At 42.8% G+C, this 27,398-nt stretch overlaps 4 protein-coding genes across 10 annotated transcripts; 3 read left to right on the top strand and 1 right to left on the bottom strand.

The window, feature by feature from the left end:
- The first annotated feature begins 20 nt into the window (after window positions 1-20).
- On the top strand, window positions 21-13,792 carry LOC110497009 (uncharacterized). 5 transcript variants are annotated; one of them, XM_090239905.1, is made up of 14 exons: window positions 21-153; window positions 1,620-1,745; window positions 1,988-2,080; window positions 2,511-2,573; window positions 5,233-5,391; window positions 5,585-5,734; window positions 5,934-6,092; window positions 6,403-6,558; window positions 6,754-6,878; window positions 8,659-8,856; window positions 10,519-10,711; window positions 10,951-11,063; window positions 11,167-11,226; window positions 11,578-13,790. In XM_090239905.1, exons 3-14 carry the CDS (start codon window positions 2,005-2,007, stop codon window positions 13,711-13,713), a joined length of 3,588 nt encoding a protein of 1,195 aa, XP_090096031.1. In that variant the 5' UTR covers window positions 21-153; window positions 1,620-1,745; window positions 1,988-2,004; the 3' UTR covers window positions 13,714-13,790. The 5 variants fall into 5 exon arrangements, with proteins under 5 accessions (XP_090096031.1, XP_090096029.1, XP_090096030.1 ...); XM_090239903.1 differs by having other exon boundaries at window positions 21-424; window positions 11,578-13,789; XM_090239904.1 differs by lacking the exon at window positions 1,988-2,080 and having other exon boundaries at window positions 21-424.
- A 741-nt stretch (window positions 13,793-14,533) lies between these two features.
- Window positions 14,534-15,922, top strand: LOC149982221 (uncharacterized). Its single transcript, XM_090239913.1, has 4 exons — window positions 14,534-14,720; window positions 14,802-14,850; window positions 14,984-15,108; window positions 15,239-15,922. The coding sequence occupies exons 1-4, from the start codon at window positions 14,673-14,675 to the stop codon at window positions 15,473-15,475; spliced, it is 459 nt and encodes a 152-aa protein (XP_090096039.1). The 5' UTR covers window positions 14,534-14,672; the 3' UTR covers window positions 15,476-15,922.
- Window positions 15,923-16,081: 159 nt separating this feature from the next.
- On the top strand, window positions 16,082-19,005 carry LOC110495508 (dynein light chain Tctex-type 3). The gene is made up of 5 exons (XM_021570804.3): window positions 16,082-16,252; window positions 16,587-16,628; window positions 16,982-17,105; window positions 17,282-17,359; window positions 17,801-19,005. Exons 1-5 carry the CDS (start codon window positions 16,229-16,231, stop codon window positions 17,875-17,877), a joined length of 345 nt encoding a protein of 114 aa, XP_021426479.3. The 5' UTR covers window positions 16,082-16,228; the 3' UTR covers window positions 17,878-19,005.
- Window positions 18,738-26,529, bottom strand: LOC118936247 (NADPH oxidase 2). 3 transcript variants are annotated; one of them, XM_036982156.2, is made up of 13 exons: window positions 26,029-26,529; window positions 25,840-25,932; window positions 25,109-25,219; window positions 24,920-25,004; window positions 24,645-24,793; window positions 23,093-23,274; window positions 22,745-22,877; window positions 22,559-22,651; window positions 22,077-22,330; window positions 21,514-21,676; window positions 20,884-21,030; window positions 20,271-20,395; window positions 18,738-20,116 (listed from the first exon to the last, which is right to left on the bottom strand). In XM_036982156.2, the coding sequence occupies exons 1-13, from the start codon at window positions 26,323-26,325 to the stop codon at window positions 19,999-20,001; spliced, it is 1,950 nt and encodes a 649-aa protein (XP_036838051.2). In that variant the 5' UTR covers window positions 26,326-26,529; the 3' UTR covers window positions 18,738-19,998. The 3 variants fall into 3 exon arrangements, with proteins under 3 accessions (XP_036838051.2, XP_090096034.1, XP_090096035.1); XM_090239908.1 differs by lacking the exons at window positions 24,920-25,004; window positions 25,109-25,219; window positions 25,840-25,932; window positions 26,029-26,529 and having other exon boundaries at window positions 23,093-23,369; window positions 24,645-24,781; XM_090239909.1 differs by lacking the exons at window positions 24,645-24,793; window positions 24,920-25,004; window positions 25,109-25,219; window positions 25,840-25,932; window positions 26,029-26,529 and adding an exon at window positions 23,465-23,479 and having other exon boundaries at window positions 23,093-23,369.
- Window positions 26,530-27,398: the final 869 nt, after the last annotated feature.

Genomic DNA, 27,398 nt, shown 5'->3' with positions numbered 1-27,398 from the left:
CGATGACGTTGCACGCAACCATTCGTTGACCAAGGGAACGAAACGTATGGTGCACAATAGAAGTTGATCCCTGGGCTGGTTTTCAGTTTATAATATGCCTCCTCCCGTCTGCCCTGCCTCATTCCCCTTCAGATCTGAGACCACTGGATAAATGTAAGCAAAAAGGGAACATTATTTCTGACATTTGCTTTCAACAGACGCCCCAGATGTGCGAGGGGGACTGAACAAATGACACAGGGGAGGATGCGACTCGAATCAAAATGAAACGCAGCCTTGGTTGCTACAGGTGAAATTTTGTTTACATCCGGGTTGTTTCGGACGAAAACAACACACAACACGCATAGAAGCAGCTAACCATGTGTAGTGTAGTTGCTAAGCCGATTTGACACTACGATGGCAGGGGAGACAGAAGACGAGATACCTGGTAAGATAGCTCGCTATATAGCTAACGTTAACTAGTTAACATTATTCACCCGTTTGAAAATGTTTCGGAATGAACATGAAATATATCGCTTGCTAACGTTAGCTAGTGTGCTAGCTAACATAAACTATCACCCATGAGCAAAGTAGCCAGGCAAGACAACGCTAGTTAAAATTAGCTAACAAGCTGGCAACAAGGGACAACCTCCATGTGCGCCGTTGTTTACGTCTGTCACGGAGAATGTCACAGGAAAAAGGGAAAAGTTATCAGTATCTTTGATAATGTGGTTAACAGGTAGTAAGTAAGCTATCTAAATTAGCTTCTAGTTGTGTATTATTGTTTGGACTAGATGGGATACAGTTTATATCAGAGTGGACTTTGAGTAGCAGGTTATGAGAATTGGGTTAAAGGGCCAGTGCAACCAACAACGTGATTTCCCAGTGTTTTATTTATATATATATATTTCCATACTATGAGGTTGCAATAATACTGTGAAATTGTGGAAATTGTGACAATGTCCTTTTAGCTGTTTGAAAAAACACACTTGTAATTTCAGCCTGCTTTGGTGGGAAGGAGTTTGGAGGTAAATTAGTTAAAACACCAATAAGAAAGAGTTCCAAACCTCTGCCAATAACAGCTAGTGTTTTTTCAGTTTTCCCCTCCCCATTCAGACCACACCGACAGTCCTAGTAAAATTGTTTGAGAAATTGCTAGTGTTTGCTAACTATTTTTGTTTATTTTTGACTATTTTAATTGAAAACAATCACATTAAGGTACTTCATTGTTACCCAGAAATTATTTGATATTGAGATAAAAAATAAAATGGCTGTATTGGAACTTTTCGGGCTCCCGAGTGGTGCAGTGGCCTAATGCAATGCATCTTAGTGCAAGAGGCGTCACTACAGTCACTGGTTCAAATCCAGGCTCTATCACATCTGGCCGTGATTGGGAGTCCCATAGGGCAGCGCACCTTTGGCCCAGCGTCGTCCGGGTTTGGCCGGGGTAGGCGGTCATTGTAAATAAGAATTTATAGTTAACTGACTTGCCTAGTTAAATAAAAAAAATCAAAGGTTGGGTTAGGGTTAGCTAAAAATGCATAATTTGACGTCAATTTGTATCCCATCTAGCCATGACTGTGTATTATTTGCCGGCTATCTAGCTGTTTGAAGTGTGATCGATGTTGTTTGTGTTCTAACAGAAACGGGAGCAGTCTTCACCTTTGGAAAAAGCAAATTTGCAGATAACGTCCCCAGTAAATTTTGGCTGAAAAATGATGTACCTCTGAAAATCACCTGTGGGGATGAGCACACAGCATTGATAACAGGTCAGTGACTGATTACGTTTTCAAATTGATGGTAGTGATCAGAGCCATATGAAAATGGGCCTGCAATTCTGAAGAACATGCAACATCTGAAGTAAGATCAAATAATTTGCTAACACACCTATCACACATTTCAAATACATTTTTATGCAAATGAAATGCTGCTCAACTGCAGTTCCAATTAGTATTAATGTCGCTGTTCCTGTAGCTTTCTCAAGTGGTTTTATTTATTTATTTTTCAACAGAGAATGGCAAGCTTTTCATGTTTGGCAGTAACAACTGGGGTCAGCTGGGCTTGGGATCAAAGACCATGGTGAACAAGCCCACTTGTGTGAAAGGTGGGTCTAAATTTGCTCTCCCTTTGTTTTGGGTCAAAAGCAGTACTCTCTTGTATTGCTGTCATACACAGCTGCTTATTTCTCCTTGAATGTACTAGACAAGAGGGAGTGGGGGACGACGACAGACAATATAGCTACTGAAATCAAATGTCCAATGATGTTTTTCCCCCACAAAATTAGTTGGATTTTCTGTGGCTTAAACTAAGTAATGATGCTGTTGTTTTGTAAATTGTGAATGGGTATACTAGTAGCAGGAGACAAAGAGAGATTTGTCACTGCTGTAATCCCAATCTGGAGGGGTCTGTAATCTGGAATAATCTAATCTCCCGAGCAGGAGGGCAGCAGAGGATCGAAAGAGAGGGTTGGCCTGCTATTGTGGCTGATTGCAATCTGAAAATGGGTGTCTTTCTCATTCTTGTTTTTTTCTAAGCTTTGAAGTCTGAAAAGGTGCGGCTTGCAGCCTGTGGAAGAAATCACACTATAGTTTACACTTGTAAGTACACAGTTATGACCACAGATACAATATAAATGATGACCTGTACCAAATTATGATCATATTACTAAGTGAAAGTTGACTCTTTGTGTCCTGCAAGGACTATGCCTTTAAGTAGGCCTTTTACCGAGTTTCAGAAGAAAGTTCTTTGTTTCTGGCCATTTTGAGCCTGTAATCGAACCTACATATGCTGCTGCTCCAGATACACAACTAGTCTAAAGAAGGTTAGTTTTATAACTTCTTTAATCAGAACAACAGTTTTCAGCTTCAACATAATTACAAAAGGGTTTTCTAATGATCAATTAGCCTTTTAAAATGATAAACTTGGATTAGCAAACACAACGTGCCATTGGAACACAGGAGTGATGGTTGCTGATAATGGGCCTCTGTACGCCTATGTAGATATTCCATAAAAAATAATAAATTTCCACTTACAATAGTCATTTACAACATTAACAATGTCTACACTGTATTTCTGATCAATTTGATGTTATTTTAATGGACAAAAAATGTGCTTTTCTTTAAAAAACAAGGACATTTCTAAGTGACTCCAAACGTTTGAACGGTAGTGTACATGCATACATACATACATAATGATACATACATACATACATACAGTGGGGCAAAAAAGTATTTAGTCAGCCACCAAATGTGCAAGTTCTGGGGCTGTTGCTGGGCAAAACGGACTTTCAACTCCCTTCAAAGATTTTCTATGGGGTTGAGATCTGGAGACTGGCTAGGCCACTCCAAGACCTTGAAATGCGTCTTACGAAGCCACTCCTTCGTTGCCCAGGCGGTGTGTTTGGGATCATTGTCATGCTGAAAGACCCAGCCACGTTTCATCTTCAATGCCCTTGCTGATGGAAGGAGGTTTTCACTCAAAATCTCATGATACATGGCCCCATTCATTCTTTCCTTTACACGGATCAGTCGTCCTGGTCCCTTTGCAGAAAAACAGCCCCAAACCATGATGTTTCCACCCCCATGCTTCACAGTAGGTATGGTGTTATTTGGATGCAACTCAGCATTTATTGTCCTCCAAACAGGACGAGTTGAGTTTTTACCAAAAAGTTATATTTTGGTTTCATCTGACCATATGACATTCTCCCAATCTTCTTCTGGATCATCCAAATGCTCTCTAGCAAACTTCAGACGGGCCTGGACATGTACTGCCTTAAGCAGTGGGACACGTCTGGCACTGCAGGATTTGAGTCCCTGGCAGTGTAGTGTGTTACTGATGGTAGGCTTTGTTACTTTGGTCCCAGCTCTCTGCAGGTCATTCACTAGGTCCCCCCGTGTGGTTCTGGGATTTTTACTCACCGTTCTTGTGATCATTTTGACCCCACGGGGTGAGATCTTGCGTGGAGCCCCAGATCGAGGGAGATTATCAGTGGTCTTGTATGTCTTCCATTTCCTAATAATTGCTCCCACAGTTGATTTCTTCAAACCAAGCTGCTTACCTATTGCAGATTCAGTCATCCCAGCCTGCTGCAGGTCTACAATTTTGTTTCAGGTGTCCTTTGACAGCTCTTTGGTCTTGGCCATAGTGGAGTTTGGAGTGTGACTGTTTGAGGTTGTGGACAGGTGTCTTTTATAATGATAACAAGTTCAAACAGGTGCCATTAATACAGGTAACGAGTGGAGGACAGAGGAGCCTCTTAAAGAAGAAGTTACAGGTCTGTGAGAGCCAGAAATCTTGCTTGTTTGTAGGTGACCAAATACTTATTTTCCACCATAATTTGCAAATAAATTCATTAAAAATTATACAATGTGATTTTCTGGATTTTTTTTTCCTCATTTTGTCTGTCATAGTTGAAGAGTACCTATGATGAAAATTACAGGCCTCTCTCATCTTTTTAAGTGGGAGAACTTGCACAATTGGTGGCTGACTAAATACTTTTTTGGCCCTCTGTACATACATACATACATGCATACATACATACATACATGCATACAGTACCAGTCAAAGATTTGGACAAACCGACTCATTGCGACTGCACTTGAAGTAACTTCCAAAGTTCTTGAAATGTTCCGTATTGACTGACTTTCACGTCTTAAAGTAATGATGGACTATCGTTTCTCTTTGCTTATTTGAGCTGTTCTTGCCATAATATGGACTTTGTCTTTTACAAAATAGGGCCATCTTCTGTATACCACCCATACCGTGTCACAAAACAACTGATTGGCTCAAATGCATTAAGAAGGACATACATTCCACAAATTAACTTTTAACAAGGCATGAAGCGTTTAACAAGGCACCTCATGAAGCTGGTTGAGAGAATGCCAAGAGTGTGCAAAGCTGTCATCAAGGCAAAGGGTGGCTACTTTGAAGAATCTAAAATATAACATATATTTTGATTATCTTAACACTTTTTTGGTTACTACATGATTCCATATGTGTTAGTTCATAGTTTTGATGTCTTCACTATTATTTTGCAATGTAGAAAATAGTAAAAATAAAGTAAAACCCTTGAATGCATAGGTGTTCTAAAACTTATGACCATGTGTGTGTGTGTGTGTGTGTGTGTGTGTGTGTGTTTGTTATTTATATATATACATATAAATAAATAAACACAGGAAAGTGAAGTTTTGCCTTTTAATGTTTTATATTATAATCCTTGTGGTAGTAGAACTGAGACTGAGTGTGTCTTGTCCACAGCTCGGGGAAACGTGTACTCTACCGGTGGAAACAATGAAGGTCAGCTAGGTCTGGGAGACTGTGAGGAGAGGACAGCCTTCCAATTGGTGGACTTCTTCAGTTCACATGGACCAATCAAAATGCTTGCTGCCGGCTCCAACACCTCTGCTGCCCTCACAGGTAAGACTCTCCCGTTATAAGTCACAACCTCTGAGTTACAACTATGAGTGTCTTCTGGTTCATATTGATGACAAACATTTTTACTTCATAGACCAGAGTTGCACTAATTTACTATCAACTGTCTATATTTCTGTTGCTCCTCCTCACTTGGTTTTTGCTGGAAATAATCACGGTGATGATGTCCTTGTTCTAGAGAGTGGGACGCTGTTCATGTGGGGTGACAACACTGAGGGGCAGATCGGCCTGGGGAAGGAGAGCAGTGCCCTGACCCCCCAGGAGGTCACTGTGGGTCGGCCAGTGGCCTGGGTGTCCTGTGGGTACTACCACTCTGCCTTCGTCACTGGTGAGGGGACAATGGCATAGCCTACTTCAGCACTGTCAGTGTGGCAGGTCACATGATTCCACAACTTTGTAGGAATAGGGAGTTACCCCATTGTGTATGAACATTTTTCTTGGGTTGGTAGAATAATGTCTAGATATAGATATAAAAATAGGTAAATATGTTAATGTAATTAATCAACAGGGAATCTCTTTTGTCACAGTTGACGGGGGCCTGTACACATTTGGGGAGTGCGACAGCGGCAAACTGGGCCTGGCCACGGGTCAGCTCGATGGACACCGCATGCCCCAGCTGGTGAAGGGCATCACAGACCAGGTGACCCAGGTGGCATGTGGAGGCGGGCACACCGTGGCTGTGACAGGTAGGCAGCTTGGTGTCAACCAGTGGACAGTTGACTCTCACAAGGCTGTGGCTTTCAGCATGTCCCATGAACAGGTTTTGGTCCCACTTTGAAAGTGTCCTTAAAATGCTCGTATTTATCCAAATAGTGAAGGTAGGTTGTGTAAAGTCTAAATGCACATTGTTATAAGATTTTGTTGTGCCTGTTTGTGGTTGTGTACTACTTTTCTGTTTTATATGCGTAATGAAACTGTCTGGGGTTTTTCTCTATGGCACAAAGCATCAGGAGATAGTGGCTTAACCATGTAGCGCTGTGTTTCATTTGACTCTAGAGGAGGACCTGTACACCTTTGGCCTGGGTCAGTTTGGTCAGCTGGGCCAGGGGACCTTCATCTTTGAGGCGAGGCTGCCCAGAGCGGTGGATCACTTCAGGAAGGGCCGAGTACGACAGGTGATGTGTGGGGAGAACCACACTGCTGTCATCACAGGTAAACAGGCTTAGCGGACACAATTTTCACCACAAAACAGTTATAATTCAGAAAATGTTACAGAGACATTGTAAATGTGCAAACTGTTATACAACAGTGGTATTAGCATTTTATGGATAAACTCCATTGCCATTTGCCATGATAACATTGCCCGCGTCTATTAAGTTGACTGACATGTAGTTGTCATGGTTTCAGACAATGGTCTTCTCTATACCTTTGGGGACGGGAGACATGGGAAGCTGGGTCTGGGAGAGGAGAACTTCACCAATCAATTCAAGCCCACTCTCTGTCCACGCTTCCTCAAGTACAACGTCCAAGCGGTATGTACAATTGAAGTCGGAAGTTTACATACACCTTAGCCAAATACATTTAAACTCAGTTTTTCACAATTGCTGACATGTAATCCTAGTAAAAATCCCTGTCTTAGGTCAGTTAGGATCACCACTTTATTCTAAGAATGTGAAATGTCAGAATAATAGTAGAGAGTGATTTATTTCAGCTTTTATTTATTTCATCACATTTCCAGTGGCTCAGGTTTTACATGCACTCAATTAGTATTTGGTAGCATTGCCTTTAAATTGTTTAACGTGGGCCAAACGTTTCGGGTAGCCTTCCACAAGTTTCCCACAATAAGTTGGGTGAATTTTGGCCCATTCCTCCTGACAGAGCTGGTGAAACTGAGTGAGGTTTGTAGGCCTCCTTGATTGCGCATGCTTTTTCAGTTCTGCCCACAAATTGAGGTTAAGGCTTTGTGATGGCTACTCCAATACCTTGACTTTGTTGTCCTTAAGCCATTTTGCCACAACTTTGGAAGTATGCTTGGGGTCATTATCCGTTTGGAAGACTCATTTGCGACCAAGCTTTAACTTCCTGACTGATGTCTTGAGATGTTGCTTCAATATATCCACATAATTTTAAATTCCTCATGATGCCATCTATTTTGTGAAGTTCACCAGTCCCTTCTGCAGCAAAGCACCCCCACAACATGATGCTGCCACCCTCGTGCTTCACGGCTGGGATGATGTTCTTCAGCTTGCAAGCCCCCCCCCCCTTTTTCCTCCAAACATAACAATGGTCATTATGGCCAAACAGTTCTATTTTTGTTTCATCAGACCAGAGGACATTTCTCCAAAAAGTATGATCTTTGTCCCCATGTGCAGTTGCAAACCGTAGTCTGTCTTTTTTTATGGCTGTTTTGGAGCAGTGGTTTCTTCCTTGCTGAGTGGCCTTTCAGGTTATGTCGATATAGGACTTGTTTTACTGTGGATATAGATACTTTTGTACCTGTTTCCTCCAACATCTTCACAAGGTCTTTTGCTGTTGTTCTAGGATTGATTTGCACTTGTCACACCAAAGTACGTTCATCTCTAGGAGACAGAATGCATGATGCTGCGTGGTCCCAAGGTGTTGGTACTTGCATATTATTGTTTGTACAGATGAACGTGGTACCTTCAGGCATTTGGAAATTGCTCCCAAGGATGAACCAGACTTGTGGAGGTCTTACATTTTTTTCAGAGGTCTTGGCTGATTTCTTTTGATTTTCTCATGATGTAAAGCAAAGATGCAATACATCCACAGGTACACCTCCAATTGACACAAATGACGTCAATTAGCCTATCAGAAGCTTCTAAAGCCATGACATAATTTTCTTGAATTTTCTAAGCTGTTTAAAGGCACAGTCAACTGAGTGTATGTAAACTTCTGACCCACTGGAATTGTGATACAGTGAAATAATGTCTGTAAACAATTGTTGGAAAAATGACCCTTGTCATGCACAAAGTAGATGTCCTTACCAACTTGCCAAAACTATAGTTTGTTATTAACAAGAAATTTGTGGAGTGGTTGAAATACGAGTTTTAATGCCTCCAACCTAAGTGTGTTAACTTCCGACTTCAACTGTGCCTCGTGTTTTCAACTGAAGGCTGAATTGTAATTTGAGAATTTCACTTTGACATCATAGCATGGCTGATGACAAATTTATCTCAAGTTTAGATTTTTCCCTGAATGCGTAAAAAAGTGATGATAGTTGGACATCCAGTCTTATCTTATAATTTTGTCTAGTGCAAGATTCAGGTCAATTACATGTTGTCTTTGTTCCAGGTGACATGCGGAGGTTGCCACATGCTGGTTCTAGCCAAGCCCAGAGACAAGAGCTGTCAGGAAGTGACTCTGGAGGAGAATGATGTCACAGAGGACTACATGGAGAAGTCCTACACAGAGCTCTTAGGGGACACCCTCACCTCCACCCCTGCTATCCTGAACAGTAGCCTCTCTGCCCGGGTCAGGAGGAGAGAGAGGGTGGGTACTGGGTACTGGCCTGGGGGTCCACACATGTAAAAGTGGGAGTGTTGGGAGTCTCAACATCCAGTCCCTGAACCGCCACATGTCCCTGGGATGATGCGGTCTAGTTCCTCAGATAGTTGTCTGAAACTATTGAGTCAGTGTTTGTTTTAATGTTAGCGGCCTGGTTCTCTAAGGAGATCCCTAACTAGACGTCCTTCACCTTTTAGCACTGTCAACAAGGAGCCTAATTATGGGCCTAACAGGTAGTGGAGATGAATAACAACATGGAGCCTAATGATGGGCCTAACAAGTAGTGGATATAAGTAACAACCTGGAGCCTAATCATGGGCCTAACAAGTAGTGGAGATGAATAACAACATGGAGCCTAATCATGGGCCTAACAAGTAGTGGATATAAGTAACAACCTGGAGCCTAATCATGGACCTAACAAGTAGTGGATATAAGTAACAACCTGGAGCCTAATCATGGGCCTAACAAGTAGTGGATATAAGTAACAACCTGGAGCCTAATCATGGGCCTAACAAGTAGTGGATATAAGTAACAACCTGGAGCCTAATCATGGGCCTAACAAGTAGTGGATATAAGTAACAACATGGAGCATAATCATGGGCCTAACAAGTAGTGGAGATGAATAACAACATGGAGCCTAATCATGGGCCTAACAAGTAGTGGATATAAGTAACAACATGGAGCATAATCATGGGCCTAACAAGTAGTGGATATAAGTAACAACATTGGGCCTAACAAGTAGTGGATATAAGTAACAACCTGGAGCCTAATCATGGGCCTAACAAGTAGTGGAGATGAATAACAACATGGAGCCTAATCATGGGCCTAACAAGTAGTGGATATAAGTAACAACATGGAGCCTAATCATGGGCCTAACAAGTAGTGGATATAAGTAACAACCTGGAGCCTAATCATGGGCCTAACAAGTAGTGGATATAAGTAACAACCTTGAGCCTAATCATGGGCCTAACAAGTAGTGGATATAAGTAACAACATTGGGCCTAACAAGTAGTGGATATAAGTAACAACATGGAGCATAATCATGGGCCTAACAAGTAGTGGATATAAGTAACAACATTGGGCCTAACAAGTAGTGGATATAAGTAACAACATGGAGCATAATCATGGGCCTAACAAGTAGTGGAGATGAATAACAACATGGAGCCTAATCATGGGCCTAACAAGTAGTGGATATAAGTAACAACATGGAGCCTAATCATGGGCCTAACAAGTAGTGGATATAAGTAACAACCTGGAGCCTAATCATGGGCCTAACAAGTAGTGGATATAAGTAACAACATTGGGCCTAACAAGTAGTGGATATAAGTAACAACATGGAGCCTAATCATGGGCCTAACAAGTAGTGGAGATAAGTAACAACATGGAGCCTAATCATGGGCCTAACAAGTAGTGGATATAAGTAACAACATGGAGCCTAATCATGGGCCTAACAAGTAGTGGATATAAGTAACAACATTGGGCCTAACAAGTAGTGGATATAAGTAACAACATGGAGCCTAATCATGGGCCTAACAAGTAGTGGAGATAAGTAACAACATGGAGCCTAATCATGGGCCTAACAAGTAGTGGATATAAGTAAGCTAGCTAAGCTAACACAGCTAACTAACCCTGTGTTCTCTGTTTCAGGAGCGTTCCCCGGAGCAGTTTGGGCTCATGTTCCGGACCCTGCCCCCCCTGACGTCCGGACACCTCAATACCTCCGCACCCCTGCCCGTGTCCAGCCAGACCATCCCCTCCAGTCTGCCCCCCAAGGAGCTAACCAACAGAAAGGTGCACAACGGCATTCACCAACACAGGAGCACTGGGTCTAACAAGAAGGGTATCTACACTGAACTACATTGCATTACATTACATTGCAGGCATATCTGTTTCGATTGTTGAACTATTTAGAAAACACACATATTCCTTGGTGAAGCATTGCATTTTCAACAGCTAGCATGGTCCCTTTTTCATTATCACATCACAATGCAACCGTTCACATTTCTCCTAACTTCTCTTGAGCCTACATATTCTTTTTTAAGAAGTGAAAAGATTCTTGTGATATTTTGTTGTTGGCAGAAAAGAGGTCAGCTGAGAAGGGAAGGGATGAGGGAGACAGCAGCACTGTGGAGAACATGATGGACAACGAGAGTGTTAAAGATCTGGGAGACACCACGGACTTCCTCAACATGGTGAGTCACCAACTCTGACCCAATTCTGTCCTGTACATTCTGTGGAGCTTTCATACAGAAGTTATCACAAAGGTCCTGTACACAAGTCTCTTCTTTGTGGCAGACTCATGTGATGAAAATGGACCCCAGTGACAAGACGTTGATGTTGTCCCCTGTACAGAAGGTAAGATGCACACACAGCATAACTGTCAACTAAGGAGTTTTCTAATTATGATCAAGCAGCCTCTGCGCACCGACCAGCAAGCTCCTTGCAAAATTACTCGGCACTATCAATATGTCTTTCTGAACAAGGGACGGTCTGACTGAGGAACTCAGGGACATACACTTTCATTTACGTCACGCTAGCCATTCTGCTTCCCTGTACCATTTACAGTGACTATCTACCATCTGCCTGTGTTTTTCTTTCAGCGTTGAGCTCTATTGAGTTCTTCACTCTGTTTTCTCTGCATGTTTACTATTTTCCTCTAACTCTTTCATATTTTCTTCATCCTCTGCTTCCTGGCGCTGGTGATAGAGGAAGGGTAAGCTTGTGAAAGGGCATGGTAAGGCTGAGGAACAGCCAGAACTCTGTACCCCTAGGAGGGTGGATCCCACCCCGTGGGGGGCACTGCCCGCAGAGCTGCTGAGGAGCTCCAGTGACAGGTCTCTGGTGGTAGAGAAGAGACCGCGCCACAGGGCTGCCCAGGGCAAAGGCAGTGGCAAGGAGAACCTCGTTGTGGCTCTGGAGGCGATAAAGCCTGCTGAGCTGAAGGCTGGCCCTGCCAAGCCATCCAGCATAGGGGACATTAGCACGGCCAAGTCCAAACCCTGTCCGTCCGCACAGAAAAAACAACTGTTAGCAGTTGAGGGAAAAGTGAGGGAGAGATTTGTCGTGGATTCTAAGGCAATCCAAATAAAGGGCACAGCCAAAGGTCAAAGTTCAGAGGTCAAAAATACTCTCTTAGAGGTCAACTCTATATCTACAAAGGTGAAAAGTCAACATGTAGCTGTTAGGAGGACACCAGATAGAAAGAGTGGCAGACATTCACAAGGCCTTAAGCTAACGGATGCACTGCCTGTGGACAAGACAACTGAACCAGACCTGGTGTCTGAAGTGCCACAAAAAATTACGAATGAAAACACAGAAAGAGAAAAGAGCAAACCCAAGACTGAACCACCTGAACAGACACCGCTGCGCAGCTTACTGACCGGAGTGTCCTCTCTGGGGTCAGGTGTGGGGCTAGTGACAGCCGGACAGTTTGGTTCTCCCTCAGACAGTGAGTCAGTCCGGAGTCAGAGCAGGGCCCAGAGGTTCAACAGACAGAGTGCTGAGGACGCCCAGTCTTCCTGGAGCCAGTCATCTGCATCCATGGCCTCCGAACCAGGAGGCAAGAGAACAGCAGTCCGCATCAACATCATCCCCGCCCAGGGGAGCTCTGATCAGGGGGTGGAGGAGGAGCAATGCAGGTCCTACTCTGGTCCCCCAGACAACAGAGAACAGGAGGAGAGGAGAGGGGAGGAGAGTGGAGACGAGACAGGGAGCAGCGACGATCAGACACCGGCCAAGCAGGAGAGTGAGAGTGAAGAGGAAGAGAGTGAGGGAGGGGTTGGAATGAGGAGGGCAGAAAGTGGGGGTGGAAAAGAAGTGGCCAAGAGCCGTGATGAGGTGACAGATGAGGAAAACAGTGAGGATGATGACACGGTGAAGGTAGAGGGGGAGGATGGAGGGATCTCTGAATTAGAGGAGGAGAGCGAGGGAGGAGATGAGCCATGTAAGACTGAAACAGATCAGGGAGACGAAAGTGAGTTAGAGGATGCAGAGAAAGAGGAGCGTGGACTGGAGGAAGAGGAGGAGGGTGACGGGACAAGTAGCCCAGTGGGAGGAGAGGGAGAGAGTGTGGGAGAGGAGGAGGAGGAAGAGGAGGAAGAAGGGGGCGGAGAGAGCAAGGAGGAGGAAGAGAGTGGGGAAGTATCGCATAGTGACACTGAGAGCAAGAGTAAGGAATCCAATTATGAAGAGGAGGATGAAGAAGATGGAGAGAAAGAGGAAGAAGGTGAGGATGAGAGTGTAGGATCTGTAGAGGAGGAAGATGAGAATGAGGCAGGCAGTGGAACAGAGGCAGAGGAGGAAGGAGAGGAAGAGAGCAGTACTGCAGAGGAGAGGGAAGAAGAGGATAAGAGTGAAGAGGAGGATGAAGAAGAAGAAGCCGGAGAGGAGGATGAGAGTGAAGATGATGAGGAAGAAGAAGAACCTGGAGATGAGGAGGAGAGTGTAGATGAGGAAGAAGCTGGAGAGGAGGAGAGTGAAGATGATGATGAAGAAGAAGAAGAAAAACCTGGAGAGGAGGAGGAGAGTGAAGATGAGGAAGAAGCTGGAGAGGAGGAGAGTGATGATGAGGAAGAAGAAGAACCTGGAGAGGAGGAGGAGGAGAGTGAAGGTGAGGAAGAAGAAGGAAAAGAGGAGGAGAAAGAAGAAAATGAAGCCAGAGAGGAGGAGGAGGAGAGTAAACATGAGGAGGAGGAAGAAGAGGTGGTTGACAAAGGAAAAGCTAATGAAGGCCAGGAGAGTCATCAGAATGCTGCGGCCAGACGTAACGGGTCCAAACAGAGGTCAGGGAAAGGGGAAGAGTTCTGGGACAATGTTTTACCTCAGTACCTCAATCTCAAATGATAACGACTTCCATTTTGTTTTACTGTATATCAACTGCCTTTACTGTCTCACTGTTTTTATTCACGACTTCCATTTTGTTTTACTGTATATCAACTGCCTTTACAGTCTCACTGTTTTTATTCATGACTTCCATTTTGTTTTACTGTATATCAACTGCCTTTACAGTCTCACTGTTTTTATTCATGACTTCCATTTTGTTTTACTGTATCAACTGAATGTCCACAGCCTTGTCTTTCAATCTCCTTGTATAGTCCTTTACCATTTTACATGGCAGTTAAGATTTGATGCTAAAATGCTTTTTTTAAATACCCCTTTCAACTTTGTTCTTCTGTAAAGACAATTTACTAATAGTAGCTACTATTTTCCAGGCATGCCCTCCAACGATTTTGTTAAATTTTTTCATTATCATGATTTGTTTGATATAATGAATATTACAAAATAGTTTTATTTATGTTTAAATAAATATTTGTTGTTCTAAAACTATCAAAATCAGTGTCAAGAACTAGTCCCACCACGTATGATATCATTTGTGTTGAACACATTCTCTACACATGAATGCATAGTGCTGTTTGCATGAAACTGTTCCAGTGGCAGGTGGGATCCCTTTTCTTCCTTTATCCCTGTCTGTAATCCCTTAGCTCCCTGTTGTGACTCCACTATCCATATCCAATGTGAAGCTCCCACCTCTAGTCTTCCTCACATCTCTTTAGTGCCGACTCTCCCTCGTGTGTGTGTGTGTGTGTGTGTGTGTGTGCGCCAGTGTGCAGTTTCTCCCCTGACTAAGTTGTATCTGTTACCTAACTTACTATCGCTTGTTTTAACCAGTCTGCCCCACTCATTCTCATCCCTTTTTGCAGGATTTAAGAGCTGAAGAGGGGGAAGGACATAAGGATGATGAAGAAGAAGAAGAAGAGAAGGAGGAGAACAACAAAGCAGAGGAGAAAGAGAAATCTGAGGACATGGAGGGACAATCATTACAGGGTCAGTCCACAGCAGAACCCGTCCAGGTACGCTACCCTACCGATGACCCTAATCTACAGATCTAGGACCTGTATGTTAACTTCTAAAACAGAATTCCCTCTTTCTAGGGACCAGAGGGTGTGAAAGAAGAAACTCTCCCAGACGGTGGGCAGAAAGGTGAGCATAGAAGAGATGTTCTGAAATGTCTGACAAACAGGTGAACTTTGTCTTGAACTATTTATGTGGTTAATGCTTTACTGTTTCTGTGCTACGGGTGGAAGGATTATCATGAAGTGTCTGTTGTGTATAGTTGCAGAGGACTCAGGTCAGCCCAGTCCTTTGGCTCCGACAGAGGAGAGCTCTGCATCCAGCACTCAGCTGCAGAATCGAACAACAGAGGAGAAACCCAAGAATCAACCAAGGACCAACAGAAAGGTATGACAGAAAGTCATTGGAACAAAGAGGCATAAGCTAAACAACAGAACACCACGTCATAAAGCTATGTGATTGTCAGTGATTGAGTAGGTCAGATCTCACTGTGTTCTCTCCTCTCTACGGCCCTCAGCTGTTGCTGTTCAAACGCCTGTCCTCCTCCAAAGCCAAGCAGACAGAGGACAGTGCGGAAGCCCCAGCAGAGGGCACCGGCATGGGGGAGCTGCCTGCCAGTGCCAAGGGTCCCTCTGCAGGGCTGGAGAACAGAGATCCATCAGAGACCAGCGCTAGTGGTGCCCAGCCCCCTCTGAGAGCACCCTCGGACTCTGGTGGTAGAGGTGCCCGCTCTACCACCTGCACCCTACTGTGACGCCACTTATTGGGTGTTGGAGAACTGGACTGGCAGCGCCAACAACCAATAAACCCTTGAAGAGGATGCACATTGACTGTACACAACAAACAACCACTCCACTTTGAACACTAGCGAACTTCTCACAAAGTGACCTATTTATTGACATTCAGTTCCCAAACTTCCCATATGCGAAACGTGTATTATAAATGTGTATTATAAATGTGTATACTTGTATTTAACGTGCGCAAAAATGTCTTTAATTAACCACAGTGTGTTTTGATTGTGTTTTTATAACGTAGTTGTGTGTGTTAAACTGTGAGGATACACTATTTATTGCTGACTGAAATATCCCAAATGCACAATTGCACTTTAAATGTAGCCTTATTGTGTGTTTTTCAGGGAAATATGACATCTGTGTGTGTTCTGATATGTTATTTTCATCGTCTCATAAACCGTTTGAACTTGGTGCTGGTGTGACAATCATCTCATGATTTGGATACTAGTAAAACAACTTTATGTGAAAGCTTTGATCATTTTTCACTTTAATGCAACGAGATTGCTGGAAAGCGCCGTCCTCTTTAATCCTGTGTTATTCTAAGGCTCGCCCGCTAGGTGGCAGTGTTCACAGAACCTCAGGTCATTTCTTGGGGCTGTGACCTGCTTCCCTCCACTCGTTAACCACCTGTGACGGCAAACAGGAAATCTCAAACATTTATCAAGCAGATTTTCACTGGAAAAGCAGCTATTTCTATCACTTTTAAGAAGGCGAGAATGGAGGAATTTTCTGGTGAAGAGGTACTGAATATGCTACCAACTATTTCGTTCGTCTCTTGAGTATGAAATCCAGAATGTAGATAGATAGCTAACTGGCTGGCACAACAACGGCGGTTAGCTAGCCGAGTTATCTTCTTAGCTAGCCAAATAGCCATACAATTACAGTGGAAAAGACAACTAGCTAGATACTGTTTAAAGTTTAAACTACCTAGACGATCTCTGCGTTACAGCATTTACCTAACCCTTGATATTACTGCATTTCAGTTTTAGTCCTAGAGTTTTGACCATTCTAACTGCAGTGAAAGGTGTGATGAGTTGAGATGCCAGTGCAAGTCTGACACATCATTGTTTCTAGGGCTCTTTCAACTCTGAAGAGGCCAGTAACTCCGTGAAAGAGGTAACTAACTAACTAACTAACGTTATTTATTGATTCAGCATCAATACGTTTGGATAACCAAATGGGAATATGGATATTTTAAGATGGATTTTGAAATATAGATTTAGCTAGCTATTACTAAGTGTAAATTTACAGTGAGGTATCATGTGAAACAGTATCCAGTCTCGCAGTCTGTTTGTCCCCTGGTTACTCAAGACAAACACTCATATCCCCAGTATAGACGTGACTCTGAATACAGCACTGTTCACATCAGGTCCCATGCTCCCCACATGCCTAAAGGGGCCAGCCTTCTCAGATGTGTGTGTGTGTGTGTGTGTGTGTGTGTGTGTGTGTCCAAACTGTCTGTCTTGCAGTGTATTCAGAGTATCATTGGAGAAGAGAGCTACAGACAGGACACGGTGAACCAGTGGACAGCCAAGATTGTGGAGCAAGCCCTCACCCTGATGGTCAAACAGACTAAGTCATACAAGTACATTGGTATGGCTGCCTTCATCTCCTATTGAACACAGACTTGTTAATTTTGCTGTAAATCCAGCATGCAAACTTATTGTATGGTACCAATGGTGGGAAAACATGTGAAAAAACACAATTGCTTACTGATATTTTGTTAACGATGATCATAATTTGACCCCTGCCTGTTCCTCTCTCTACAGTTAGCTGTGCTGTCATGCAGAAGAGTGGTGCTGGTCTCCACACAGCTAACTCCTGCTACTGGGACACTGTTACTGATGGTAAAATAACATCCACCACTGCTCAGTTCAAAGGGTTTCCTAGTTACAAATTCTTACACCAGATAATGATATTTAACCAAAGATTTTTGGTATCTATTACTGGGAGTACTGTTTGGTAGCACAGAGAATTTTCAACCAACCTTAACTTGGCGATACTTCATTCTTGATTCAGCCAAACATGTATATTATGAAATGTCCAGTGGCAGGTGGTGTTTTAATTTAGTAAATGCGCCGTTATTCAAAAAAAAAAGTTTAACTTCATGAAGTAATCATCAATGTGTATGCCGCTATCTTGTCTATCTCAAATCTTCTTTCATTCATCATGACATGCGGCACTTTGGGGTGGAACCACATGTCTCTTCACTAAACCAGCCCTCCCCAGCTGCCTAGGAAACACTGCTTATCAAACTGACTCATGCACTGTCTGTTCCTTTCTCTCAGGGAGCTGCACAGTGAAATGGGAGAACCGCACCATGTACTGTGTGGTCAGTGTGTTTGCTGTGGCCTTAACCCCCTAGACCAGGACCAACCCTGATACTGCTTATAGAAGGTGCCATGCTTCACCCATCCTGCAGGGGAGGTAATCAGTAGCTCACTGTACATTCTATGCTGAATGGGACAAGCAGCGATACGGCTATAGATGTGGTAAAGGGGTCAATGGAACTCGACCAAAACAATGGAAATGCGTGTAGGAAAGATCCCGACTCTCCTAATTGCCCTCCAGAAAAATGTGGTTATTTGACAAGACATGTTCATGTCATCAAGAGTCACATTTTTAATGTCACATGCACAAGTACAGTGAAATGCCTTTATTGCAAACTCAAAACCCAACAATGTAATACTAGAAGAAGAAACGACCGACGACCACCACTGACTTCTGTATGCTAGCTATGCTACCAGCTTATAGGAATGGGAGTTAGCATTTAGCGGTCACTTCTTCTAAACCTGAAAAGGGACAACTTCTAAATGTTATGCAGTGAAAACAGCCAAATATATCCAAATCGAACTTTAGTAACCACATTGTGGGCCCGTTACAATACATCAATCATGACGGATTTGACAAATATCTACTTTGTTAGATCAGATTTGTTGAATGTGCGCCAATCCTGCGTCCTTCAATCCCCACGGTCTGCGTTCCATTGACCTATTTACTGCATCTAGTGAAATGCTCTGGATGGGCTGAAATGCTGTCTACCCCGAAGACACTTTATTCATTGACTTTAAATGCATCAGTTGAAATCTTCCTATTATGACAGCTTGGCTTCAAAGCTGCTACCTTACGATACCAATGTTCCAACTATGTTGGCTTTACTTATAATGAATAAGTCATTATTTTGGTGGGTGCTTATATTAGTCCTGTTGTCCCACTTCCTTGGTATAGGGTGAGGAAAAGCAGTGTTTATTATGTACATTATTTTACATCACAGATCAGATCAACTTGCTTTAGGAAATGCTATGTAAACCGATCACAGGATAGTGTATACAGACACGATTTCAAGTTGCAATCATTGTTTTAAACAAATGAAGAATAAAAGAACAAGTTCCATAGAAATGGTAATATGCCTGTAATTTTGTGGGGTGGAAGGTGCCATCAATAGACTGTAGGACCCATAGCTGAATGTCATTAAACGTTCAAATTAAACCTTTTTATGATGTCTGTGTATAACTTATATCAAGCAGCACAAATACAACACCATGCAGATCCATAGGTATTTAACAACTCTAGCCAAGGGTTATCACAATACTTTATGCAGTCTAGTTGATCAGCCACACGATGCACGACTTTTCCTCACCAGCACTTTAGGTTTATTTGACTGACCTCAGTAAAAAGAGACGCTGAACTCCCACACGCACACACATAGGACTGACTCAGTGTCTGTGTGTTCACTGGTAGCTGAAATGTATCACTCACTTGGCCAGCCTACAGAAACTCTCAGCTGCTATTGAGTCCAGCAGGAGAAGCTGCAGCTGGGATAACTAGAGTATCACATCCCAAACAGCTTTTTGTTGCTGCTCATTTTCATTTTAGACAAACGTTTGCTGTACCTACACACTGAAGAAAGCTGCAAAGGCAAAATGTCTGGTAGACTATCCCTGGTGCAGTGAAAAGAAAATGTTTTTTTAAATGAAGTAAACTTTATGCATATTATTTTGCTTATACAAACGTGTAAATACAACACCAGAAACAGGAGGAAGTGGAACTAGAGAGTTTTGACACTAGAGTTTCTGTGTTTGCATGTTGTATTGCAGAACAAGAATAACGTTCTGGCCTCTGTGGTAAATGCGGGTAGGTTTGGGAATTTCTTCACAGATTTGTGCAAGAAACCCATTGTGAAATGTCACTGAGGAGGGGTGTGGAAGGTCATGATCATTAGAACAGTGAAGTTTACTTCCATTTTTGTTGCTATGATCTGATAAACTGTTGTGTGAGATAAGGGCACTTAAGTTTAAAAAAAAAAAAGTGATTCACCCAAAGAATCCATATAAAAAAACATTAATTGTTTATGTTGGGGATAACAACAACAGTTTAGGAATGTGAAACGGCTTACAAGCCAGAGGATACTCTGGGTCTGAGCAATATTGAAAGCTAACTTTGATAAAGTAGGAATAATTGGTACTCTTGGAGGGGTGTTGGGGTCTCAGAAGTTTTCCTTGTTGAAGATGAACTTGACACCAGCCTCAGAGTGAGACAGGCACTGCTTCTCCAAGACGTCAGCCAGCTGGGTGGGACCGCACAGGAACACTCCTACTTTTTTCCTGGACACACACACATTAATTACGAATAGTCCACAAGTTGTGAACTATACATGTAACACATTTTACAATTTGAGTACATCTAACTCGTGTCTCTCTGGACTATGCCATTTCTGTTGGCTGTAATTTGGATTAGAAGAGGCTGAAAGGCACTCACTCTGCATGCTTTGTCCCAATAGTAGTAAACTCATTGTCCCAGTTAGGTTTCCCATACAGAGTCTTCTGCTTCAGCCCTGTGATAGGGTCATTCTCTGCCTCATGGTGAACTCTGAAGTGAGCAGCCTTTTGTAAAAAAACAAAAAAAAAAAAAACGTTTTTAGATTAATTTTGTGATTATTCATTGTCCCACTCTCATCTATGGGCAATAGTTATTCAGTTTGAGACAACGCAGATTTTTTAGCTTTCATCCTTGTACATACAACATAAATATGTGTGTGTTAGTGCTGTGTATCTGTACATCGGAGTGTCTTTTGAGTTTAAGAAAATGTTAGTTCTCTTCAGTATTACTCTGAAAAGCAGGGGCACAACAACGGGGGGAGGTCCACATTCTGAAATTGGATTTTTGTCCCCCCAGTTTTATAATTGGAATGTGATACAAAATGTGGCAAAGGTGTGCTTTAGGACCATGCGGACATCTCCGAGCGGTCGGGTAGGCTGTTTGGAGTGTTTTTTCTGACTGGATATATATACATTTTTTAAAGATGTCCCCCCCCCCCCCCCCGCTTCTAAAACCAAAGTTGCGCCCCTGCTGAAAAGTGTAGTGTGCTGACCTCGGTCTCTTTCCAGCGGGTCAGGTAGATGTTGTAGCTGAGGAAGTCCACCATGCCTTTCTCTGTCATCTGTCCCTCCAGAGACTGCAGCAGGTCAGCAAACCACTCAAACGCCTGGGTCTCAGGACACAGCCAATAGAAGTAGATCTGGCATCGAGGAGATGGAAGAAAGATTGTCCGTTTCACATATTGGACAAAACAAAGCTCTGAGGAAGGCCTTGAGGCCGCAGCGTGAAGCTTAATAAAGAGCAGTGATACTATCAAGAGCAGTGATACTATCTAGAGCAGTGTGCGGGTTTCTCCTTTTTCCTCATCTTATTCAACTGTTACCGTGCACCTGCAACAAAGATAGCTCAGATGTGCGAGTGCCCTTTTGAATTTTGAATCACAAATTGGACATATAACAAGAAGTAAAGAGCAGCCTAAAAGAACGATGTAAACGTTGAAAATAAATGAACATTGCACTCATAGCAGTGAGATTGTCTCTCACTTCATGAAATTAAATAGAAAAGCAGATCACAATGGAATGAAGAACATTTTAGTTGAAACATTGGTGGAATGAAATGGGGAAGTACCCTACACTGCAATTTAGAAAGACAATAAACCAGACAGACAGAGCCCCTCTCTCACCTTCTTGGTGAAAACGTTCTGGTTCTCCTGGATGTGTTTGTACCACACTGACTTGAGGACGGAGGCGAAGGGGGTGACCCCAATGCCAGCACCCACCAGCATGACCACCTCATAGCCGAACACGTCCTCACTGGCCGTACCAAACGGGCCATCTATCGCCATTCTGCATCCAGGGAGAGAGTTACAGTCATATAACAGTTTAATAGTCTTCTAATTACATGTATATGATAAACACATGAAAGAATCTAATATACTGGATACTTTCTGGTTAAACAATTACACAATGTTGCGATTATTGTAATGTACCACTGCTGAAAACCACGTTTCCTCTCTTGTGGCACTTCCCCTCACCGTTATTTCACAGTAAAAAGAAAACACTACAACCCCATCGTCACGTTCTAAATGACAGCCCACTAACTACACTACGATGTCAACTAGGGACATGAAGTGCAGAAATAGCAGTACAAAAACCTAATTGACATTCAACCTAATGGATATTTAACCGAAGATTAGTTAAGGGGACGCGGTCGTAGAAAATGTTAGCTCTGCATTCAAGCACGTACTTGGGCAGTTTCCATGCCTCCTGGGTCTCGTTCTTGTCCCCCCCGCAGGCCTCGTACAGGCCCTGTGTCCAGTCGCCCACGATACGGATGTGGACACTGAAGTGATCCTCCTCGGGGGCGGAGGTGAGGGTGAAGGGATGCCACTCCAGCTGGGAGACGCAGGGACACTGCATGAAGACGTACTGGCCGACCTCCATCCTGAAGCCCTTCCTCTTCATCTGGAGCTCCAGGGTCTTGGACGGGTGCATCACCACCTGGAGAGGAGAAGGATGGGAGAAAAACAAGATGGAGGCCAAAAGAGACAACTAACTGTTGGATGAGTAGACGTGAACTGCATAGTGCATGATTCTGGTTCTTGGCCAGGGCTGCCTTCTAACAAGGACGACTGTCTCAATCACGCTGGCTTTAAATCTAAAAGAAATTGTCTGTTAGAGAAATTGCCTGTTGGGAGTGTACAAGCTGTCTTGAAGGACAGTACTGACCTTGGTGATGACCACCTTCTGTTGGGAGCGGTAGAATCGGACCAGTCTCTCACACACATACAAGATCATAGGCCCCACCACCCACTTCCATGTCTGAAGAGGAAACCGACAGAGAAAATGTTCTTTACAAAAAAGAAGCAGCACACTTAAGTCATGTAAAAAAAAAAACGAGCCATCATAGCTCACCATAGGAGGGTTCCCAGCAAACTCTGGCTTAGGGCAGAAGGTCCCATTCTTTCCCCATGACTCAAACTGATCTGCACACTGCGATGGCTTGTTCTCCAGGAGACTTGTAGCGGTCTGCCCTCGGACAATTCGCCTGTGGCAAACCGTTTTAGAGAGATTTAAAATAAAACGGTAGGGCTTTACCTGCAGGTATAATGCTTTTATTACTTGTTATAAGCATGTATGAACCCTTTTAATATCTTAAAATGAGGCTAATAATATGTTATGTCTCAGTAGGTAAATGTTCAACTGACTCAAACGGGGTAATATGGAGAAACAATGAATGTGCACACATTTTAACTGACTCACCCAAAGCCGTGGAAGACGAGTCCGATGAAGAAGATGATGAAGAGGTGATGGGTGTACCAGAAAACCTCGAAGTATGACCTGCGGATGACCTCCATGGATGATGTAATGATGAGGATGAGGGCCAAGGTGATGACCACGCCCGTTAACCCCGCGATGGTAGTGAACATCACTATGGTTGGGTTCTGACCCAATCAGAGAAGGGGGATTTCAGAGTAATGCAGTCATGTTGTTGCCTCGGAGGGAGTGTGGAGGCTGTGTTTGGGACTATCTGCTCAACCTATTTAGGGAAGTCGGTAATGTTCAGAAATGCTTCCTTCTGACTTAGCATAATGAACTTGCTTTAATATTACAAGAAGTGGGACATTTGCTAACCATTTTACGATCTGTTTTAGTCATATATTATGTCTCTCTGTTCAGAGGAGGCAGCCAATGAGTAATGAAGGAGTCATAGTGTGTTATGGGCTGAAAAACATAGAAATACATTATCATTCTATTCATTCTATTTCTATGCTGGGAGATTCCTCTCTGTCATAATCTGCTATCAATTGTCAACATTATGTCCTTGGTCAGAACTGACCTCTTGACATAGCTACATTAAATACAGAATACTCTGTAACACTTTATGCATTCCTAAAGCCTTTATAGCACTACATAAGACATTAGAACGTGTCCTAGGCAGTTATAAACATAATGAACACAGTGTCCTAGGCAGTTATAAACATAATGAACACAGTGTCCTAGGCAGTGACAGACATAATGAACAATGTGTCCTAGGCAGTTATAATCATAATGAACACAGTGACCTAGGCAGTCATAGACATAATGAACACAGTGTCCTAGGTAGTCATAGACATAATGAACACAGTGTCCTAGGCAGTTCTAAACATAATGAACACAGTGTCCTAGGCAGTGACAGACATAATGAACAATGTGTCCTCGGCAGTCATAGACATAATGAACAATGTGTCCTAGGCAGTCATAGACATAATGAACACAGTGTCCTAGGTAGTTATAAACATTATGAACACAGTGCCCTAGGCAGTTATAAACGTAATGAACACAGTGTCCTAGGCAGTGACAGACATAATGAACACAGTGTCCTAGGTAGTCATAGACATAATGAACACAGTGTCCTAGGCAGTTATAAACATAATGAACACAGTGTCCTAGGTAGTCATAAACATAATGAACACAGTGTCCTAGGTAGTCATAGACATAATGAACACAGTGTCCTAGGCAGTTATAAACATAATGAACACAGTGTCCTAGGCAGTTATAAACATAATGAACACAGTGTCCTAGGTAGTCATAGACATAAGGAACACAGTGTCCTAGGTAGTCATAGACATAATGAACACTGTGTCCTAGGCAGTTATAATCATAATGAACACAGTGACCTAGGCAGTCATAGACATAATGAACACAGTGTCCTAGGTAGTCATAGACATAATGAACACTGTGTCCTAGGCAGTTATAAACATAATGAACACAGTGTCCTAGGTAGTCATAGACATAATGAACAATGAAAATCTGTAGCTAATAGAATACTCACGGTCTGGTCAGTCCTGATGGGGTTTAGGTAAGAGGCATTGTCTCCGGTGCCAATCTGGGACAGCACAAAGGGCAGAGAGCTGCTGTTCCTGTACAGCTGGGCTCCCATGAACCACTCAAAGTTAAACAGGTGGGCGATGATGTGGACCGCTATGCAATGACAAAGGCAAAGTAAAGATTACAATCTGTACAGAGACATCTGTTTGATGAACAATGAAGACGAATGAAGACAATCAAAGGCAAATGTAAAGCAAACAAAGTGAGTGAGTAGGGTACCTGTGTGAAATGCTATCATGTAAGCTACCAGCTTGTGAAAGGTGATGTTTCTGTCCAGTTGTCGAGCAGCTGTGCGACTGCAACACTGAACGTGTAGGAAAAGTTAGAAAAAATGTGATACAGCTATTATTTATAGATGACTACCCACACAGATTTGAATTAAATAGGGTCGGGGTGTGTCTGTGTTACCTGAATGGAGCCGCGCAGGAAGGACAGAAGGTTCCGGCAGACTGGCAGCAGAATAAGCATACAGTTAAAGTTGAGACAGGCTGCAGGAGCCCTGGCCCAGGAGAGGGCATCCTGAGGGGAGTGATAGTAGGGTTAGATAGAGAGGGGGAGAGGGAGAGGAAGTGGGAATAATTCGTCGAACACCACCATTTTTACAGTTTGAATCTGTTTTGTTTTACTTCTGGTTACTGGTTTCAATTGAAAGGGGCCCTCGGGGACTGAGCAGGAGTGAGAGGGGCGCAGAGTAAAGTACAGACTCAGTTTCACTTCTGGTCATTACTACTTTTAGTTTAGCCACCTGGGCTTCCTGTGAGGAACACGTAGTCAGTCATTCACACAGCTGTAACCACAGAGTAAAGATATCACATCAACTTGTGATTCCTCTTTTGTTTCAATCTCTGTCAGACAAGAGGGGTTAGGCATAATATGGACTACACATATTCAATATGAATGACCTACTAACTGTACAATATACATGTAAATATAAAATCAAATAAGGATAAAGGTCTACGTGTTAAATATGTAATACAGCAGGCCCTGCTGACAGATGACAACAGTTGGCCAGAGGCCAGCACTTCATATTTGGTTCTGGGTTGCCAAGATGTCTAATACACTAAGAGCAGAGTATGAAATCTTAAACTGACCTCCATTTCTTAAATAGAAAATCTAAGGACTTTGGTTCTCAAACTTACCCCAAGAAGGACCCGTGTGTAGAACCATCTCTCAGTCAGGAAGTTCATGTAGAACTGGACAAACAGGTAAGCGTTGATTCCCAGCCATACCAGCTAAAACAGACCCAATTCACCTGGTTAGATCAGTAGGACATTACACCCCAAAACAGAAATGTGGAGTAATTATAGAATTTAATTTGACAGACTTACAATGACAAAGACCGAAAGTCCCTCGTTGGCAGCAAAGTTGCCCATGGTGAAATTATGATTGAGTGTGTGTGTGTGTGTGAGAGAGAGAGACAGAGAGAGAGTGGAAAGTGGAAGGGGGACAGTGATGTGCTGAGTTATATAGACTAGAGACCAGGACATGTGGTTTCCACCACTACCCCTGTGAGTGAGGGTGCATCTCAATAGTCTAATGCTGCTTCCTCTTTTCTTCTCAACTTCCTCATCTGCACTGATCTGAAAATAAAGCAAAGGTGAAAGCAACATGGTGATTACCTTCATCAGGCATTTGCTTTAACCTGTCCAACTCTATCCAACGACATATATGCAGACCCACTGGGCACAGACGTCAATTCAACATCTATTCCACTTTGGTTCATTGAAATGACATGGAAACAGCGTTGATTCAACCAGTGTGTGCCTAGTAGGGATGAAGGAAAGGAGGAAAGGAAAGGAAGCCACTTCAGTATGAGATGCACCCGTACTGCATGCTATTTCATTAGGGAAGTACATGTAGCAACCTCTTTTGTCATCCCCAGGTATTGCACCATGACAGTATTTTATTTCTTTATTTGACCATCGGCTGGACCGCTTTCTCTTCCAAAAGGAAGTCATCTCTCCATGGCGACACAGTGACTTTTATGCAGCAGAAGTGAATGATTTCCACAGGAGAAGTGAAATCTCTAATCAACTTGTATGTAGTTTTTCATTAAAAAAACAAGTATATATTTAAATGCGTATGTAATGTATGTAAATATATAAAATATGAAAGACAAACTAAACCTATATCAGATAATGATGTCTAGTCATTATGCTTAACTAGTTTGATTGCATTGCTTTTTCAGTCAGACTAAGTGAAAATATCATGAAATATTAAGTATCCCAAAGAAGTAGTCCACAAATGGTGAGATGTTGATCTAACTCAAGCAGACAACAACCCTGTGAGAGCCCCGTATGACCACAAGAGGTCGCTATACCACATCAGTTTTTCAATGGACTTATCCTACTCTCACAAGTACATGTTCTTGATTCATTTGGACAAGACGTTAAAAAGGAATGGTCAAAGTAGACCTAATTCATTTCACAATTTAAAAGTGTGAATAACTGATGCAAAATTAGATCATCCAATGTCTGTGAATTGATACCTCTCTCTGCAAAACCCCTGTAGAATTGTCTACTGCGCGTGTCCTAGTAAGATATAGTATATTGACTTAATGTGATTCTACAGATTGATGAAAGGGAAATGGAGGACGGACAGAAAATCATTCATCATCATCTCTTTACCTTTGAAACCTCAATGTAGTTGGAGCCAGTCACACTGTGAGTCACTTAACAGACTGTCATTAGACTCATTT

The sequence above is a fragment of the Oncorhynchus mykiss genome, chromosome 7 (assembly GCF_057628025.1).
Source record: "Oncorhynchus mykiss isolate SJ-2025 chromosome 7, ASM5762802v1, whole genome shotgun sequence".
Lineage (NCBI taxonomy): Eukaryota > Metazoa > Chordata > Actinopteri > Salmoniformes > Salmonidae > Oncorhynchus > Oncorhynchus mykiss.
Note: the sequence above shows the minus strand (reverse complement) of the source record. Positions and strands in the feature narration are given on the sequence as shown.